Genomic DNA, 17,911 nt, shown 5'->3' on the forward strand with positions numbered 1-17,911 from the left:
TATTCAGCCGTGATCAACTTGTTTAAGAACATTCCGGGACGTACTATTTCTTATGTAATCGTGTCTATAACAAAACTCTCGATCGTGATTCATTGGTTCCTCGCGCGCTTATTTTTCACGTAATCGGCGCGCGGTCACGTGGATGTCCAATTACAGGTATCCAATCTCAACAAGTTGTTACTGAATACTTGTAATTGGATACCTTCGCCATTCGCACGTTATTGAGTTGAATCGATTTGAATCAGGCTAAAGAGTGTGGAATACCATAGATCAAGTACCGATTTAAAAACGCTTTTAGAGACTGAGTTAGCTTAATTAGAGGTTGTAGCCATGCCGAGGCACTCTTTTGTTTCATATATTTTTATTAGGGCACTTACACTACTTACAATACTACCGCTACTTAAGATTCGATGTAGACATTACTTACAAGCTATAGCTACTTATAAAACCATATCAAACACTCCTTACAATACCCGATACTACGGCTACAAACAAATTCTAGTGTTACTTACTAACACAACTTACTTATAACTCATTACTTACAATATCGTAACGTAGGTTACGAAAAAGAAAGTTTTGGAGAAAATTTGTACTTTTATTTAAATTGATCTTAAGCTTTGTTCTCAGTGCAGATAGATTTTTCCGTTTCAAATTTGATTTTGAACTTCTAAGCTTGGAAGTATTTGAGATCTTCTGCAATCCCATAGATATAGTCTGGCTATCAATAAGAGATAATTTAGTGAGGGGCATTCTGAAGCTATAATGCCTATTAATACATCTTGTAAACTAAGGATAACAAATTCTTTTGATAAAGAGTACAAGTAAAATTCAAAATATTTCCTGAAAAGCTTTGAGCAAATATGGTTGAAAAGAAGGTGTATTACGGTTTCCGGTTCAGACTTAAAAAAAGAGCGTTTATCCGTCTGTAGTGTATCATGTAGCACATAATTTGTTACTGGTATATCGAATAACTGATATGCGGCAGAAGAAACACTTTTTCTAATTAATATTGATCCTCAGTTAAGTTAAAATCGCGTTCAGAACTAAAGAATTATTAGAAAATTGTGCTTTTTTACTTATTAACATTGTATAATTAACAAATCGAATGTGGTTTAGCGTTGTCTGTACTCTTATCGACAACGATATGCGTCATCATAGTGATCAAAATGTTGCGGACTCATTAAGCGCAGCCGACTGAGTCCACAAAGATCGAATCGACATTCCTTCAGTTTTAGTGGGACATTTTTTATCCTAGTATGCAATGGGTGACAAAAGTGTTGAGACACTTAACAGTAAATTTTGTTTTTCGAGAGTCCAGGACAAAAGTGTTGGAACACCAAGCAATTTCTCCCCTCCCCCAGTTACAAAGTTGATAATCAGGTGATTTTTTTTCTTTTTCTTTTTTAACCCACGACATTTTTTCAACATTGATTGAGGGGAAGGGGGAATGGGTGATACGTGATCCCCAACTATTTGTCCCGGATTATAAAGACACGTTTTGAAGAGGCTTACACGACGCGACGATCAACTCTATCCGCAATATTGTCAAATCGAACATGGCGGTTTCTTGTATCTTGAGGAAAGCGAGAGTGTTTTCATATTTCTACCACAACAGACCAATACTGACCTCTCCGTCTGGAACGAAAACGTGTTTTAGTGCTCCAGGAAGTTTAGAGGAGGAAAGTTTCGAGGAAATGTTTCGGAATTCTCGATTTGTGAAGATGGGAAGGCCGCAAGGAAAAACAGTGGTTGGCAAAATTTTACACATTGTGGACCACGAAGTCAGCAGAGATTTATATGTAGACTTTGGATGGAAATTTCACGCGGTTTGTACAGAGAAGAAAGGAGAAAAAAGGTACAAATAATAGTTTTTATTTACAAGATTTCTTTAGCGATAGTTTTCAATAAAACCGTGCGTATGTTTTAAGTTTACTGAAGTGAACTGAATTTACAGTTGCTTTTACATCAGAAACTAACTACAGTAACTGTGGTCCAATCGAGTACCATTAGAATTTTTGCAAGTTGTATAATTCACATTTGAAGCAACCTAATGCAAAATGTTAACTGTTCGTGTCAAATGTCTCTCAAATGTTGCAATAATTGATTGCGCTAAGAGAGCTGTTTATTTAGGGTGTATATTAGCCCATTGTAAGAGCACATTTGACTCTATGCATAAAAATTGTGAGTTATTTATTGTCCCAGTGTCAACCTTGACTGTGGGTACATCCCCAGTATCGGCACTGTCTGGTTCAGACATTGTATCCTTAGCCAGTGGCCTTGAGTTTAAGCAGATACCATCTTGTTAGCTACTGCTGAATGCAATTTATGCAGAGGTTTGAGCAAGGCTCACAGTGCCTCTCTTCACCCAGGTGTACAAATGGGTACCAGCAAACTTAATGCTGGGGGTAACCCTGCGATGGACTAGCTTCCCATCCAGTGGGGAGTAGAAATACTCCTGCCACTTCCTGCTACAGGAACCGGGATAAGCTCTGGCCATTTGGCTCAAATGCAGACTTAACCTACCTTACCTCAGGTACAAACTAGGAAACGATTGTTTTCTTTTGCTTGCAGTGGTTACAAAGTAAATGATCTGGTAAGAATAAAGCTGACTGCACTTGAAGCTGCGGGGCATTTTTTGGGACAAGACAGACATATAACATTATGTGAATCTGATGCTACGCTAGAAGGAAAGTTAACACATGACAACTACATTGTGACTGAAAAGGAACTCAGCTGATTGTCAAATAAATTCTCCTTACTTGCTTTCAAAATAATATATTGCTTGTCACTCAACAATCTGTGTATGATAGAGACCGCCCTATATACCAGTATGTGTAATTCAGTTTTACTCGAATGGTGAAGACAAGAATGTTGCATTTTGACCAGGTTGGTCACTTATAAAAACTAAATGTTTTTTTTTCAAGAAACTGCATAAATGCTTCAATGGTATTCCTTATTATTACCTGGCAACATCTAGGCATTCAATATGCTAAAGGGCATCTACATGTAACTACATAGTCCTCAACACACCTTGCCTGGCCTGTAATACTAGTGTATAAACACGTCTATATTATATGTGTGGGTTATTGACCAAGTGTGAGGTTAAGATGGCTGGATATTGGCCAAGTTCTTTTTTTGCACGTTTATGGACTGAAACGGAGTTGAGGTCCATAAACACGCAAAAAAAAGAACGAGGCCAATATCCAGCCATCTTGGCCAAACAAGCTTGGTCAATAAAGGATTTATTATATGGCTTTCAGGGAAATTTTTCTTGCGGGACACGGCAGGTAATCCCGAGGGGACAAGATAGCTCCATCTTGCCCGCTTGGGTAACCAATCACAGTGTAGGATTTGATTCATCTTGCCCGCTCACGGAGCTAGCCATATAATAAAGATGTGTATTATTATTGTCTTAACAAATGTACATTTCATAACCACACACAACTACTCACAAAAAAAATGATGTAAGTTTTATTTTGCAAAACAAATGCATTCTTCAGTGAAATATATTATACAAGAATTGTAGGGACAAAGGCTCTCTGATTTTCTGTTTAACATAATTTTCACATTTTTTATGTTTGTCCCTCTTAATAACAATATAGCTTTAAAACTACCATACATACAGCAATTCATCTTCAAGGTGAAGTGATCTAATTCTGTTGACAAAATAATGTCTCCTCAAGGTGACAGAAAATAACTGTGATTAATTTTGTAATGGGTCTATATAACCTATTACTTTTTTATGGTAAAACTGAGTGTTTTCAGAAATTGAATTAATGAATCTTATCCTGAAAAAATTCAGGCTAAATTTTTTCATATTTGTCACTTGCAATCTGTTTTAATGTTGAAACCATCCACAAAAGTTATAAATTATTGTTTTTCTGTCATTGGTTTGTAAACTAAGCTAAAACTATGAGAATTCTCATGTTGTCAAATTTTTGTCATGTTTTAACACAACATAATACGTAGCTTAGGCTTCTTCATTTTTTCAAAAATAAAAAAAAAAAACAATAAATCTATATTTAAAGCAGTAATAAATAATTAACAATTATTGGACGGGTTGAACAAAATATCATGATTTGTCAGTGCTGAAGTCTGAGGCAAATAATTGATCTGAGAGACATTGACAAATCACAATATTTTGTAATAACCAAGTTCAATAATTGTTTTATCATTCGATCAGCAAGTTTGTTTTCATATTTAATCACTCTCTGATGGCTTAGGAAAGCGATATGCCATTTTTCACTCAAGTGTGGTGACAATTACACATTTGTGAGCAGAATATTATTTGCAGCAAAACACATTTAGACGCTATTATGTGTGTGCAGACCATTATTTGTAGGCAGTTAGTTGCAGGTCACATGGTGGGCTCTCAGCCAAGGAAAAGGGAGAAAAAAAGTATCAAATGATAACATTAAATATTATTGTCTTTATGGACGACACTACTGTTGTCGGTCATGTAACAGGGGAAGAGATCTCATGGCCAGTTCTACTAGTAACACTCCGATTGTGCGCTGAATTACTGAATTTCAAACGGCTGTTAAAAAAATGCATTCACAACACTGTTTTTTCCCTCTCTCTAGCCCAGGGCTACTGGACAAACCCTTAACAGTAATTTTAGATAAAATTTTGCACAGTGGTGCTTAAATAATTGTTATTTTATTCATATTTGATCAAAACATCCTTCAAGAGATTGTCTTTCCTTGTGACTGAAGATGGTTTTTTAACAACTCTTCACAGGCTTGGTGGTCAAATCGCACCGCTTCATCGAGTGGAGAAAATCCCCATCTGCAATTTACAAAATGAAAATCAATTCTACCATAAATATCATGCCATTTACGTTGGTTTATTTTAGCACAGGACTGTTATTAGTTAAATTACACTTTTTTGAATGACAACAACAACAAATACAAGAACTTTTATTTCACCCCCAAGTTAGAAATTACAATGTTATGGAGTAAACAAAAATGATAGGGGTGCTGGCTACCTGAAATAAACTAAGAGTTAATGCCAGGCAGCCAGTGAAAAGAAAAGAAATTTTACATGTTTAGGTCAGGGACACAAAACAAACAAACCTGAAATAAACTAAGTAAGCACCAGTATGTACAGTAGTTTATGTTGTTACTTACTACTTTATGCACTATCAAAATCTCAAATGTTTTCAAGACAGACACAAATAAACAAATGAAGTTTCCAGTTTGCTGTACCTGTCTTTTGGATCAGCTGGAACAGCACAGTGATCTAGCAGGAATTTAACTACCTCAGAACAACCTAAAATGCAAAAGTTGGTAACAATAATTAGTACATCTGGGCTAAAAACCAAATTTACTGGCAGCTCATGCACAGAGGCAGGTTTACTCCAGAAGATATCTTCGCAGACAGACCCTTGTGATTCAGAAATTTGTTTAAGAGACATTTAGAGTAAATAACAGTAGAACCCAGTTAATATTACCATGTTTGGGCCATAAAATAATACTGTCTACAGTTGTTTGAAAGGGATGGTCATATTAAAGAGCATGACAGAATTCCACTGCAGCAATCATATTGTAATGAAATTGATATAGTGATTGCATGAGCCAAGATGCATGTGCTAAGATGTGTAATGGTTGTATTTGAATGTATACTCGCACAAGTTCTAAGACTAAGAGACGGTTTTATGCTGAGTATGGAATGCACAATGTACTCGTAGTACAGGATATATAAGGGATTCACATTACGTAGTGGCCTGTGTGTGTGAGTAGACTTGCCATGTACAAGTAAGCTGAATGTTAACAGGCGAGTAATTAACCCGTTGGCTGTTGGACTCTTTGACTGGAAGTTGTAATTGTCGCCTGCACGCTTTAGAATATGATATCTATTAAAATATTTATTACTGGTAATAGTATCCATTAAAATTAATCATTCATCACTACCTTGAGCTGCAGCTATGTGTAATGTTGTGCGTCCATCATAATCTGTTAGAGTCATGTCTGTACCAGACAGATAATACCTGAAACAACCAAAAATTCAAAATTATACATAGTTACATTTTTCAATAACTATATGTCAGTATTTTTACATCATGAGATTTCACGACATTATACATGTACTTGTATGGTAAAAAGAAGCCTCTGGATAGAATAAGATAGAAATTACGTAAAGGTTAACATGACTGTTACCTTCTTAAGGCTGTCACGTCTCCATAACTTGCAGCATAAAGTAGATATACAACTTGTTCTCCCTGTCAGCAAATTATGCAATAAGTCATTATTTTTTAATTTAGTATTATATATATTATTCCACAGTAATAATTCTTCACATTCTCTAACACAAGAATGCTCACTAGTCAGAGTTCTTGCACTTGCTAGCAGTATCAATGGTAAAATGGCAGCAAAGGGTTTATATGAAGTACGTGACGAGGGCAAAAATTTATGTGAAATGTGAAAAGTAACTCAAAAGAAACTAAAGTAAAATGACTTGTGAATTTATAAATAAACCTATTTGTTAAAACTCTATGTGATATACAAATAATTTGTGCCTTGACCTCTCACTTGTGCATTTTACTCCCTCCAAATCACCCCGTTCCCACCCTCCATTGCTACCCACTGGTAAGCAGTAACTATGGATGTATGGACGTACATTAAGTGCTGAGTCAACATAACGTCAAACAAAGAAAGCTTGGCCTGCTACTAGCTTGTACAATAACTCTATTATATAGTGGAATTCTGATTTCTTGAACTCTCATTTTTTCAAACCTCCCGATAACTAGAACCAAAAGTAGTTTCCCTCTCCTTAGTTGAACACTGTAATTTTACCCCTGATTTTTCAAACCAAATTTTGTTTCCCTTGGAGGTTTGAAAAATCAGGATTCCACTGTACTTGCTTGCATGTCTACTGACACTGAAGTGAGCTGATGAAAAAGTTAACAACAAACTCTGCAACTGGCCTTCCAGCTGATGACCCAATAAGTGCCGCAACTCTCTTATCAGTTACCAGCTATTAATCTGAATATTATTCATTAGCCAAGGCATGTTGCACATTGCTGAGACACTTGTCCTATCAACACCAGGTAACTTACCAAATTTGAGATTTGTATGAGCAGTAGAGATATTGAACACAAAACACATACCTGTATTTCAGCTTTTCTCCTGTGAGGGTCCAATTTTCTTCCCGATGAAGCACCCTTTAAATCATAGTTGTGAAAATCAAAGTAGTTGACAAGTTCCTATCAAAAGGAAATAGTCAGACTTCAACTTAAGAATTCAGGGGTTGTAGCAATATTCTCATCATTGTCATCATCATCATCATCATCATCATCAAAACAGCACCATTGTCAGCATTCTTGTTATGTCGTATAATGTTCGAGGCCTGAATAATATACTCTCATGATAGCTCATACATAATTTATTACCTTACAAAACTGCATTCCTCTGACACTGTTACCATGCTGATCCAAAAGGGGTGACCACACCATGATACCACATACTTTCGGCACAACAATCAAGATTGCACCACTTACACCTGATTTAGCTGGTAACCCAACCTGGATCAATGGAAATCGACACCAAAAAGATTATTCACCCAGTTGTTAATGTAACGGCACCTGTGTGCCTTTTGTGTCACGTCTGTCATGTTTGCCTGACGATTCGAGTTTGCATCATTACTTACATCATTACGTCCCAGCATGCGCTTTAGTTAGTTTTAGTACTTTCAACCACGCGGTGCTCTTGCAGCCCGGAAAGGCGCGAGTTTTCTGTCGTTTCTCGCATTCTACTTTCCCCTTTTTGTTCTCTACCACTCACGGCATTATGTTATTTCAGTTTTGACAGTTTTACCCTGGAATTAAAGTTGTTCAACCCACATGGGCCTTTGTTGTTTCTTTTACAAGCACCCACACCGGTACAGTTAAAAATGGTGAATGTTTAGTTCCAGAAATTATGCATACATGTTTGTGCACCCCATGCATATATGTTTCCAACCCCATGGAAATTCCAATCAGGCTTCATAAATTTCTTGAAATTTTTTGGTCTTATAGAATCCCCCACCCCCAGGAAATTCCTGCCAATTCCTTCTGTGTGAAGAATATGGATATTTTCTGGAACTCCACAATAATAAACATACTAAATAAAGAAAACAACATTACCACAGCTTCTCACACAATGTAATACAGGATTTGTAAATATTTATTGACTTTGACTTTCTCACCACTGAAAATATCTTTAAAACTATAAAATCACTAGAAAACATTTATCCCTATACTAAAAAAACAATTTACACAATGTTACATGTTACAGTCTTGGTATATGTACAGTTAATCCTTCTTACATGAAAAGCAAACTGTCCAGAGTAATCATACATTCCACATGAGTGCATCAGAGACAATGTGTGCTGTACAGTCCGAGAACTAAAAACCTACAGAAAAATAAGCCAAACAAAATTATATGTGGTTTAATTATTGAGATATTATCAATACTGTTGCCATGGTGACCCAGTGGCAGTGATTAGACCATCATAACACACAACCCTGGCACACCAGTCACATGATTGCAGACTTGTACCTGGCTTAGTCGGCAAACCCACCTGAATTGACAGAATTCAATTCCCAAGGGAATAATATCACATACCTTGAAATGGTAAATATTCATGTGACAAGAAAACAGGCATGCACTTCTTGAAAAGGATTTAGTTATTTCAAATCAACTCTCTAAACCTTGGGACTTAACTCATCATCATCATCAGCTCTTATCTTGACATGCGCTACATAAGGTTGATAATATCATGCATAAATTTTTAGTGCACTTCTCTTGTGCATTCACCCACCACTGATGAAGCAGTAAATAGATAATATCTATTAATACATTATAATAAGAAATAATAATTATTATACTCCACTTTTTTCCAAGCTAGCCACATGGCTGTATTTAAGTTTACTTTGCCATGATGATTTTAAAATTTTCAGCCATTGATTTGTTCAAGTTTATTCAAGTATTCAAGTGTATATAATATTCTAGGAGAGTAACATTTTATTTAGCTTTAGCTAGTGGTTTTGAGTCAGAGAACTTACTTTTTGACCAGTAAGTGGACAAATTCCTCCATTGGCCAAAGTTGCAGCCATGACACTTCCAGAATCACAGTTGCTTTCTGTTGAGCAAGTCTGTAATGAAAAGGAAGTCATCATTTTGTAATCAATCATACATTGATTATAAATAGCAAAAAATCTTCCAATCTGGCAAAGAGAATATTTTAAAGCTCATTCTTGTCCCACTCACATGAAAATAAAGTTCAAAAGTATCCATAAGATTTGTATTTGGTGGGAATGCCTGAAGAGAATAAGAGATGAAACAATTTATTAGTTAAATAATGTAATGTAATAAGCTGGTTTAACTCTGATAAGATAGGACACTCTCAACCTTCTTGAGCAAAACAACTGTTGATCTTACTCAGTTACAATATGCCAAAAAAATTGCCAAGGGTAGTATGAGCCCAAACTGGAATTTCCAGAAGGGTGGGGGTGAAGGTCAAACCAAAATATCTTACATGAAGGGTATGCATATTTCCAGGAACAAACACAAAGCAAACATCAACAATACCCTGCCTAGGGCTGCAGCAAGTGCCATTGCATTTTGTTGGTGATGGGTGGTTAAACAGGAAGTGTGGGTCTTGTGACTTGTGTGACTGCAACAAACTCACAGCTTCCTACCCACCACAGCCTAGCCAAAGACTTGCTGGGAAGGATGCCAGGGGAAAAGAGACCAAGATGTACATTTTATTATTTGTTTCACCTTGTGAGCATTCATGTAGTATCCTAAAGCATAGTTTCTGTCAGCTGTCTCGCGCTCAGACAGAAACCTGAAAGAATTGATGGCAAGGTTGAGCTAAAACATTATACTAGAAAATTTGTAGTATGACTGAGTATGAGTACAAGATTGAGGGTGAGTTAATGACTTTTCAGTTCTAGATTGCAGGTGTCACATTGTCTTGCCACTTACCTGTCTCATCCTAGGAGCTACTCTCTCTACCTAAAACCAACATGAAGAGCAAGGGCTCTGGAAACATCACTAGTTTGAAACTGGAATTTAATTGTACCGTCTAGTACTCTATCTTGTACTCATACTCCAATCTTAAGGTCCCTATAGTTAACAACAGAAGTGGCTCACACTCCTATGTACACTTGGTAATTAACAATTGAGTAATATATATTATTACAAAATGACAATGAACACAATCTTTAAGTTAGACAAAAAAGCACCTACGTTGCATTACTGAATCCAATGTATTCTCCCCCAGCTACTTGCTTAAACTTCCCCTGAACCTGTTAATTTTCCAAAACAAAAAATTACAAGTCAGAGAAGTGTCAGGTTATCCTCTGCAGCTCAGATCCACTACAAATAAATATTAGTCTTTAGAACTGGTCCACTGGCCTGGTTGGCAAGGATGCTGAAATTATGTTGTATCTCCCACAAAGACTGAAGAAAATGATATCCTATCTATATAAATATTAATTTTCTCCTGAAAATTCATAGAGATCAGGGAATATTTATTTATTATTTCTTACCAGCAAGCTTAGAGAAGATTATAATTCAATTCAATTAATACTTCTCAAACTCATTATTTTCAACTCTCTTCTCAATGTTTGGATATGTGGTCAAACACAATCTTTCATGTTTGATATACCACATCTTAAGTTATTTTTAAATGATATCTCATTTAGTATTTAAAATAAAGTTGTTGTCTTATTCATTCAGTAATCATTTTTGACAGGATTTATTAAGATTCATTTGGCAATTTATGTTACGCTCATAATTTTAAGGGCTGAGAGTGAATTGTTCAATTATTATTAGTTTTATTTAATTAGTGAAGATAGTACTTGATTTAATCCCAAAGGTAACTGGTATTTTATCATTCTATCATTTTGCTGTGTACTTACATATTCGCATCTGTCAGCCAAGGGCAGCTCAGGCTGCAAAAAAATGTGACTTTAATTTAATATGTATTTTCAACAAAGTTTGCCAACAGCATGAAAGGAAACCAGCGAGTTTGTCTGGTCAGAAGAACTAGACAAGTTCGTGATACTAATCAAATGGCAGATGCAGCATGGTATATTTGTCATGAATCGCTCAACATACATAGCACATGTACAGCCTATACTTTTTTCCAAATTACTAATCAGACATGTTTGCATCTTAACACATTTTTATGTATTCAGTTAATTAAAACACTGGCAAGACAAAATATCATAATTATATCTAAAATAAATTAATGGAGTAAATATTATTAAATAAATATTATAAGAGAAAAATATATCATAATTATTATTTATAATAAATTATAATTATGAAAAATATATTATAATAATTATAATTATTTCCAGATAGCTTTCACAAATATTTAAACAAAATATTTATCACCTACCTTTTGAAGTGCACATAGAACTAGGGCACCAGAATTTAACATTGGATTGTGAGGCTGATCTACAAATCAAGAAAAATCATATTAACAAACAGGTAATTAACAATTGACTGGTGCGGTATATTACAATTTAATACTAACCGTTGTTATTCAAGTGTAAATAATTAAATGCTTGCCCACTGGGTTCATGTCCGACGTATTTATGCACCTAAAGAAGCAAAAACATAATCTAAGCTATAAAGACATCTTTGCACTTTGTTTATAATTTACTCAAAAAGTGTCTGGAACCCTGATCAAGCACCATCCCATAAGCAAAAAAGTGCTTCAAACACAACAGTATTTTTTTTTGTTCCGGAGCTGGGGATACCTGTAGGTTTAATGTACCATGTAATGCTGATTTTGCGAACCTCCAAGGGAAACAATAAAAGGAGGAAACAACTTTAGGTTTGAGTTATTGGGAGGTTTGAAAAATCAAGGATTTGATAAATTGTGATTCCACTGTATATATAAATTCAATGAAAACTTAATATAAGGATTTTGAAAAGTTGGGCTATTTTGTAATTGGAAGAATTGAATTGCAGCTCTTTGTAGGGACTGGGGGAGATGGGGCTGGTATTAGGCTATAACCCTACCACTTTCTTGCTTGGGTCAATTTTTTACAGCTCCTGACCAGATGACATGTACATGTATAATGTATGAATTTTACCACTTGAAAGAAACAAAACAATGGAACACTGACCCCTGGTGCTTGTTTGCATTGGCAAGAGTTTTTAGCCCCATCAAAATGGTCTCTGTGGTGGTCCCTGCTTTTATTTGTTACAATTTCTTTTTCTTGAGAAAACTAACCCTCCTTCTCTCCCTCCCCTTGGGACTTTTAATTTTATTGAATAATTTAACAGTAAACCATAATTGAAATTTAGTGACTCACCACCTCTGCTGTTAGATCCTCTAAAACAATTGGATAGTGCAGGCACTTGGACACTGACTGAAGACAAAAATGATCTCTGTAGTCCCCAATAGCAAATCTAAGAAAGAAGAAACATAATCAGTTGTTTTTATTCAACAAAATGCATGGAATCAGTATGTGTGCAAAGTACCTCTGTCCATCTACAGAACAAACAGCCACGCCCCACAGGTCAGGGTCGAACTTTGCCAACTGAGGAATGTAATCAGCAACCTGCAAAAATGTTACCATGAGTCATGGTCATGTGAAACTCCTTGCAAATCAGACCATCTTCCTGCTCATAAAAAGTCCAAAATAATTGAAAAAAAAAAAAACATTGTGGTCAATTTAAATGACGTCTCACAAATTACTCTGACAGAAAAGGTTCTTTTTAAAATTATACATTCTCGCTATGAACATGGTTCCAGTGTACACTTAGTATTTTTACATATTGTAACATCACCTTTCCTTCCTTGTTTTCTTTACATTTATTGTATATTTCCTCAATAGGCTTTGTCAGTTGACTAAACTCTGGAATCACAAGATCTCCACGAAGAGCGTTCTCTATCAGGACAATGTTTTTCTGTATGGATCTAAAATTAAGCCAAACAAAATGCTTTTGATTATCTCCAACAGTGGCACTTAACTTTCTGTCACTAAACACCACACATGATGTTCATTACTGCCCCCTAGATGGGATACTGGTCCATCGCAGGGTTACCCCCAGCATTAAATTCAACAGCACCTATTTTTTCACCTGGCCAGACAGAGGTACTGTGAGAATTAAGTGTATTATACAATGACCCTGGCCAGGGCGTGAACCCAGACTTGAACACGTGCACTGACCTTCTGTTCAAGCCTCCAAATGGTTACTGCACTATTATGAATGCCGCTGCATTTGTCACAATTGGGTGTCAGTAGCTATTGATAACTTTTTATTGATTTATTGAATTTATTTATTAATTAATAAAGTACAGTGTGATTACTACAACAAGGTCACCTGACAAAATTTTCCACAGAATTAATGAATGAAAATTGTGCAGGTTAACAATAGTTTTACAACAAATCATCCATGTAATCAAGCTGTACATCACAGTACAAAGGCAATGTTGGGTGGCCTTGGTTAGACTGTAGTCGCACTGTAATACCTTCTGAATGTTCCTTCATCCACAAAGCCTTCAAAATTTTCTTGCTGCAAATATTGCTGAAAGTTTGTCATTGTTTCCTTCAGTCTTGGATCTTTGACTCTTAAACCAGCTTCTCTAAGAGCCTGCAATTATTATAATTTTGAACGCAAAGTTAAGTGTTAAAACCATTGGATTGAGAGCATAAAAAGTGCTAAACTTGTTTTCCACAAAAATCATGTGTCCCTCTGTTCCTCTGCTCTATGTTTAATTAAAGCTGGTTTTCACTAGCAATGGAGTCGGAGTCGTACATGAAAATCAAAAATCAGAGTCTTAAGCGGGGTCATAAGCTCAAAGGAAGCAGAGTTGAAAGAATCAGAACGTTTCCATTTCTTCTGATTCTGTTTATAGCTCCATTGCTTATGATCTAATGAAAACTATATTGTCGGAGTCGGAAGAAGCAGATCGAACTGACCAATATCACAAGGCCTAGAATTCAGCATTGTTAGTGGTTGATTTGTCTGCTTCTGCTTCCGGCAATGTAGTTTTCACTAGATCGTAAGTGATAGAGTCATAAGCAGAGTCATTATTCTACTTCTGACTCTGTCAGTTTGAGTTTCACTAGAGAAACTCATATCACTCTATGCTTCTGAATATGACTCCAACTATGACTATATATTGCTAGTGAATAACAGCCTTTAGCTAGACTTGCAAAAATGTTTGCTTTAATTCCATTTTATAGTTAGCTGTAAGCCTCAAGTTCAGTGATGTTCTCATGAATTAATCCCATGGTATTGAACTTGGCTATGTAATTTGCATATTTTTAGTTGCTTATTAACTATAGGACTCTAGAAATAAGTCTGTTTGCAGGTATTACCTGCTTATCTTAAAGTGAGATCAAGATTTCTCCAATTCATAATAGCTTGACAAGTTGAAACAAAAAAAATCATAGCCATTAGTATGTAATAAGTCTATAATTTTGTCCAAAAAATTACCCCTGACCAAAACTACAATTTCCGGAGGAGTGGTGTTGGGGAGATTTCAAACCAAAAAAACTTCTGTAGGAGGGGTACAATAAGCTCTGGAACTGCACAAATATTAGACAAGTTACTTACGCCAATAAATCTGGCAACAGGCACATTGCCATCTTCATTTGTGAGGACTCGGTATATCATATCTCGATCTGGTCCACTACAATAAATAACAAAATAATATTGCAACTTGTCAATCTCTCAAAGATATTAACTTTGCTTACAGTTTGGCTATACAAGTTATGTTATTCTACCCATAATTTTCACCAGTTTAGGCAAATTATACTCCAACTTATGAAAGATAGCATCGTGTACATTTTAAGACTTAAAATTTATAGGCAATAAATAACTGTCAGTGGTTTCATTGCACTGACGGACCGAAACATTAAATTCTAATAGGTGAGCTTATACTTCCGTGTACAAGATGATTAAAAATTGGAAACGTACTTTCAGAATTTTTTAACCTTACAAGACTTACATGAAAGCCTGGCAGCATATAAATGATAGGAAAAGACAGTATTAAAGAGTCTGTTAAAATTGATACATGATACAATTGTAGAATCTGTTCCACGAAAATTATACCAACCTGCTTATTCTACTTCTACTGCTATAAATGTGCCGCGAAAATGGTCTAAACAAAGTCGCAAGCCTTCGAAATACTCGCTGAAGCTGTGGGTTGCCGTCTCTATTTACAGCTTGTTTACAGACACGCATAATCATCGCCATATTGTTTACTTTTTTCAAAACAAATGCTTCGTTAGCCTCGATTCAAAAGATCAAAGTTTTCTACCAGGCGTTAATTTTTAATCGCGAGTCTGGGCTAGAGGTCTGGAGCCAAGCCTCTGCTTCCCGCCTCTTTTAAGTTCAAAATGGAGAACTTTACTGAAGATGTCGGTTCTCTCGCAAACATTTTGACGAATTTACTTAACAGCAGCTCAGGAAACGTTACAGAAACAAAGTTTCTGACATCAGATTCACAACACGGGTATATTATTTGGGCCATACCGCCGAAAACGTACCATCCGTTGCGAAGAATTGTCGGTAAAAGTTCAAGCGGGTTTTTTATCGTCGGCAAAAGTTTACAAGACTGCGAAGATACCCCGGATTCAGCAAACCAAACGAGCTCTAACCTGAAAAGATTCAAGAGTGAAAGAGTCCCAGTCGGCACACCGCTTTCTCAAGAGGTGTTTTATCTCACAAATAGCGAGCCCTTGCAATCTTATGCCGGCGTTAGCAAAGAAGATGGCTGCAATACAAAAGGTTGTCTCAGTGAATGGTTGTTGTCACAGGAAAATGTTTTCCCGTGTCCACTAGAAAGTGCAAGATACTTTCAATCTATTTATGCCAATGCACTGAGAGGTGAATTGCAGCCTTTGGAGATATGGGTGTACGTTGATGGGAAAAATCCCCAGGGGATTACCTATCTTGGCATGGTCCCTGAAGAAAATTGTGTTCACTCCAAAACCAAGGACATTGAAATTGTTAGAAGGAATTCTATGAGACATGTGATCTACACCAGCAGGAATGTGCCGATACTGGCTAAGGAAGATCTACCAGAGTTGAGTGTCTTCTTACGGCATCATCTGTCTTCTAGTTCATCCACTGCCTTTGTCGAGACCCATGGTTATGCCCTCCATGAAGTGATGGGTGCTTCAAGTTCTAACAGTCAAGAATGTAAAAATAGTACAATTGCTGTAGAGTTGACGTGGAGTGGGGTCAACTCTCTACTTCAACCTCATCCACATTCATGCGATGGCGTTCTCCACATTAAGAGCATTCCTGGTAGTGTTCACCTGGCCACTCACTCATTGTTCCTGGAATTGGTACAAGTTGATCAATTTTCCAAGGTCTTAGAGAATGAAGATCTTCCTTGGCCTGTTCCTACAACTGCTGCTGCAAATCCAGTCTCTTCACAAATGGATGCATTCTTTGCCAAGTTAAATTCCAGCAATGTGTTTTCACCAACAGTCCAAGAAGATGAGGAAGAAGGAGCAGAAGAGCGCACCTTTGCTGAGGCGTCAATGGCTCACTTAACTTTTCAAGAGTTTGCTCGAAAGGACTTGGACTTCACTGAGAGACTTTGGCTTTTATTGAAGGATTGTGTCAATGAAGATGATCTCATTTCTACATTGCAAATGTGCAATGTAGCGTTATTCAGTGGCCGATGTCAACCAGTTGTCCACAGCTCAAACATGACATCTCTGGCAGTGTTTATCCGGGATCTGCTGCAGTTTGAAACAAAAGAACAGCAGGAGAAACTGCAAAACAGAGCCAAGCAGTTTCTTTCTCTTGATTTAGCCATCAAGTGCTTAATAGAAATTGGCTGCGAAAAACTTGCCCGAGATTACACCCAGTTCTTCATTCACCAGGAGCTAGCAACCATGGGGCAACTGGCAAGCTATCTCAACAGCAATGTCCCAATTCATACCAGAGTCTCAAACATCAAGAAACTTCACCAGACGCTTGAACTGGTTGTTACAGCCAAATCTGTTACTCGACTAGGCCACGAAAACTTACGAGCCTTGACACAGAGTGCTCTCACATACTACCAGTCACACGCTGATAGTCAACAACCCATGTTCTCCTTGTCACTGCCAGCATTTGGATCAACTTCTGGGGCAGCCGTAAAGAGCTTCTGTGCCTCGTCTAATCCTGCAGTGTGGTGTGTTGCAATCAAGTCCAAGACAAAGATTGGAAGTCATACGACCATTGTGCAGCTAAGTACAAGTTGTCCAGGAAATGTTGATGCTTCTGAAAGCCCTGGGTTTGATGCCACTGAGCTGAATGATGATGACTTTGACCCAGACAAAGATAAATTTCAGTATTTTCTTTCCTGTGCGAAACAAGTGTTCATGCCAATTATTCGATAACCAAATGGACTATGATGACTGGATGACATTCACTTAGATTTAACAAATAAGCATTTAATCTATCTGTTATTGTACTCTTTCAAATCTTGGATGCATATGAAAAATTTACAGTGAAAAGAATAAATTGAGGTTCAAGATATATAGTTGTGAGGATTGCAAACATAGTCTGTAAGGGTAACATAAAGTCTGCATATGAGCCAAGTGGCCCATTAGGCTGGAGCTTACCCCAGTTTCTGTAGCATGAAGCCTCTTACTCCTTGCACTAGTGCCTTTTTAAATTTGTTTTGCTGATCCAGGATAATATTAATAATAATAAATAATAATGAATTTATATTTCGTGAGGAGGCCTCCAATCACCTAGAGGTGGTTTTCAGGGGGGGTCCTCTAAAAAATAAAAGTCTAAAAAATGTAATGTCTAAAATACAGAATAGTAATAATGTTCTTGTTTCCTTAAGTTTCACTCATCTTGTTTTGCAAAAAATGCAAACAAGAGTTCACTTGAGCACTATTTGATGAACTTGCTTAGCTGGACCATCTCATCTTTCAAATGTCATC

General features: G+C 36.6%; 3 protein-coding genes across 3 annotated transcripts; 2 read left to right on the forward strand and 1 right to left on the reverse strand.

The window, feature by feature from the left end:
* The first annotated feature begins 1,368 nt into the window (after positions 1-1,368).
* LOC110043195 (small ribosomal subunit protein bS1m-like) lies at positions 1,369-6,494 on the forward strand. Its single transcript, XM_020748631.2, has 2 exons — positions 1,369-1,855; positions 2,572-6,494. Exons 1-2 carry the CDS (start codon positions 1,557-1,559, stop codon positions 2,735-2,737), a joined length of 465 nt encoding a protein of 154 aa, XP_020604290.2. The 5' UTR covers positions 1,369-1,556; the 3' UTR covers positions 2,738-6,494.
* On the reverse strand, positions 3,449-15,293 carry LOC110043242 (glutaminase kidney isoform, mitochondrial-like). Its single transcript, XM_089271653.1, has 20 exons — positions 15,073-15,293; positions 14,571-14,646; positions 13,480-13,601; positions 12,795-12,924; positions 12,486-12,565; positions 12,317-12,413; positions 11,530-11,596; positions 11,392-11,450; positions 10,907-10,939; positions 10,233-10,291; positions 9,762-9,828; positions 9,249-9,299; positions 9,044-9,133; positions 8,305-8,391; positions 7,391-7,522; positions 7,109-7,204; positions 6,159-6,220; positions 5,913-5,989; positions 5,208-5,271; positions 3,449-4,788 (listed from the first exon to the last, which is right to left on the reverse strand). The coding sequence occupies exons 1-20, from the start codon at positions 15,210-15,212 to the stop codon at positions 4,686-4,688; spliced, it is 1,692 nt and encodes a 563-aa protein (XP_089127779.1). The 5' UTR covers positions 15,213-15,293; the 3' UTR covers positions 3,449-4,685.
* A 26-nt stretch (positions 15,294-15,319) lies between these two features.
* On the forward strand, positions 15,320-17,495 carry LOC110043194 (protein zwilch homolog). The gene has a single exon (XM_020748630.2). The coding sequence runs from the start codon at positions 15,356-15,358 to the stop codon at positions 17,354-17,356; it is 2,001 nt and encodes a 666-aa protein (XP_020604289.2). The 5' UTR covers positions 15,320-15,355; the 3' UTR covers positions 17,357-17,495.
* Positions 17,496-17,911: the final 416 nt, after the last annotated feature.

The sequence above is a fragment of the Orbicella faveolata genome, unplaced genomic scaffold (genome assembly GCF_042242905.1).
Source record: "Orbicella faveolata isolate gen_17 unplaced genomic scaffold, um_ofav_v1 contig_34, whole genome shotgun sequence".
Classification (NCBI taxonomy): domain Eukaryota; kingdom Metazoa; phylum Cnidaria; class Anthozoa; order Scleractinia; family Merulinidae; genus Orbicella; species Orbicella faveolata.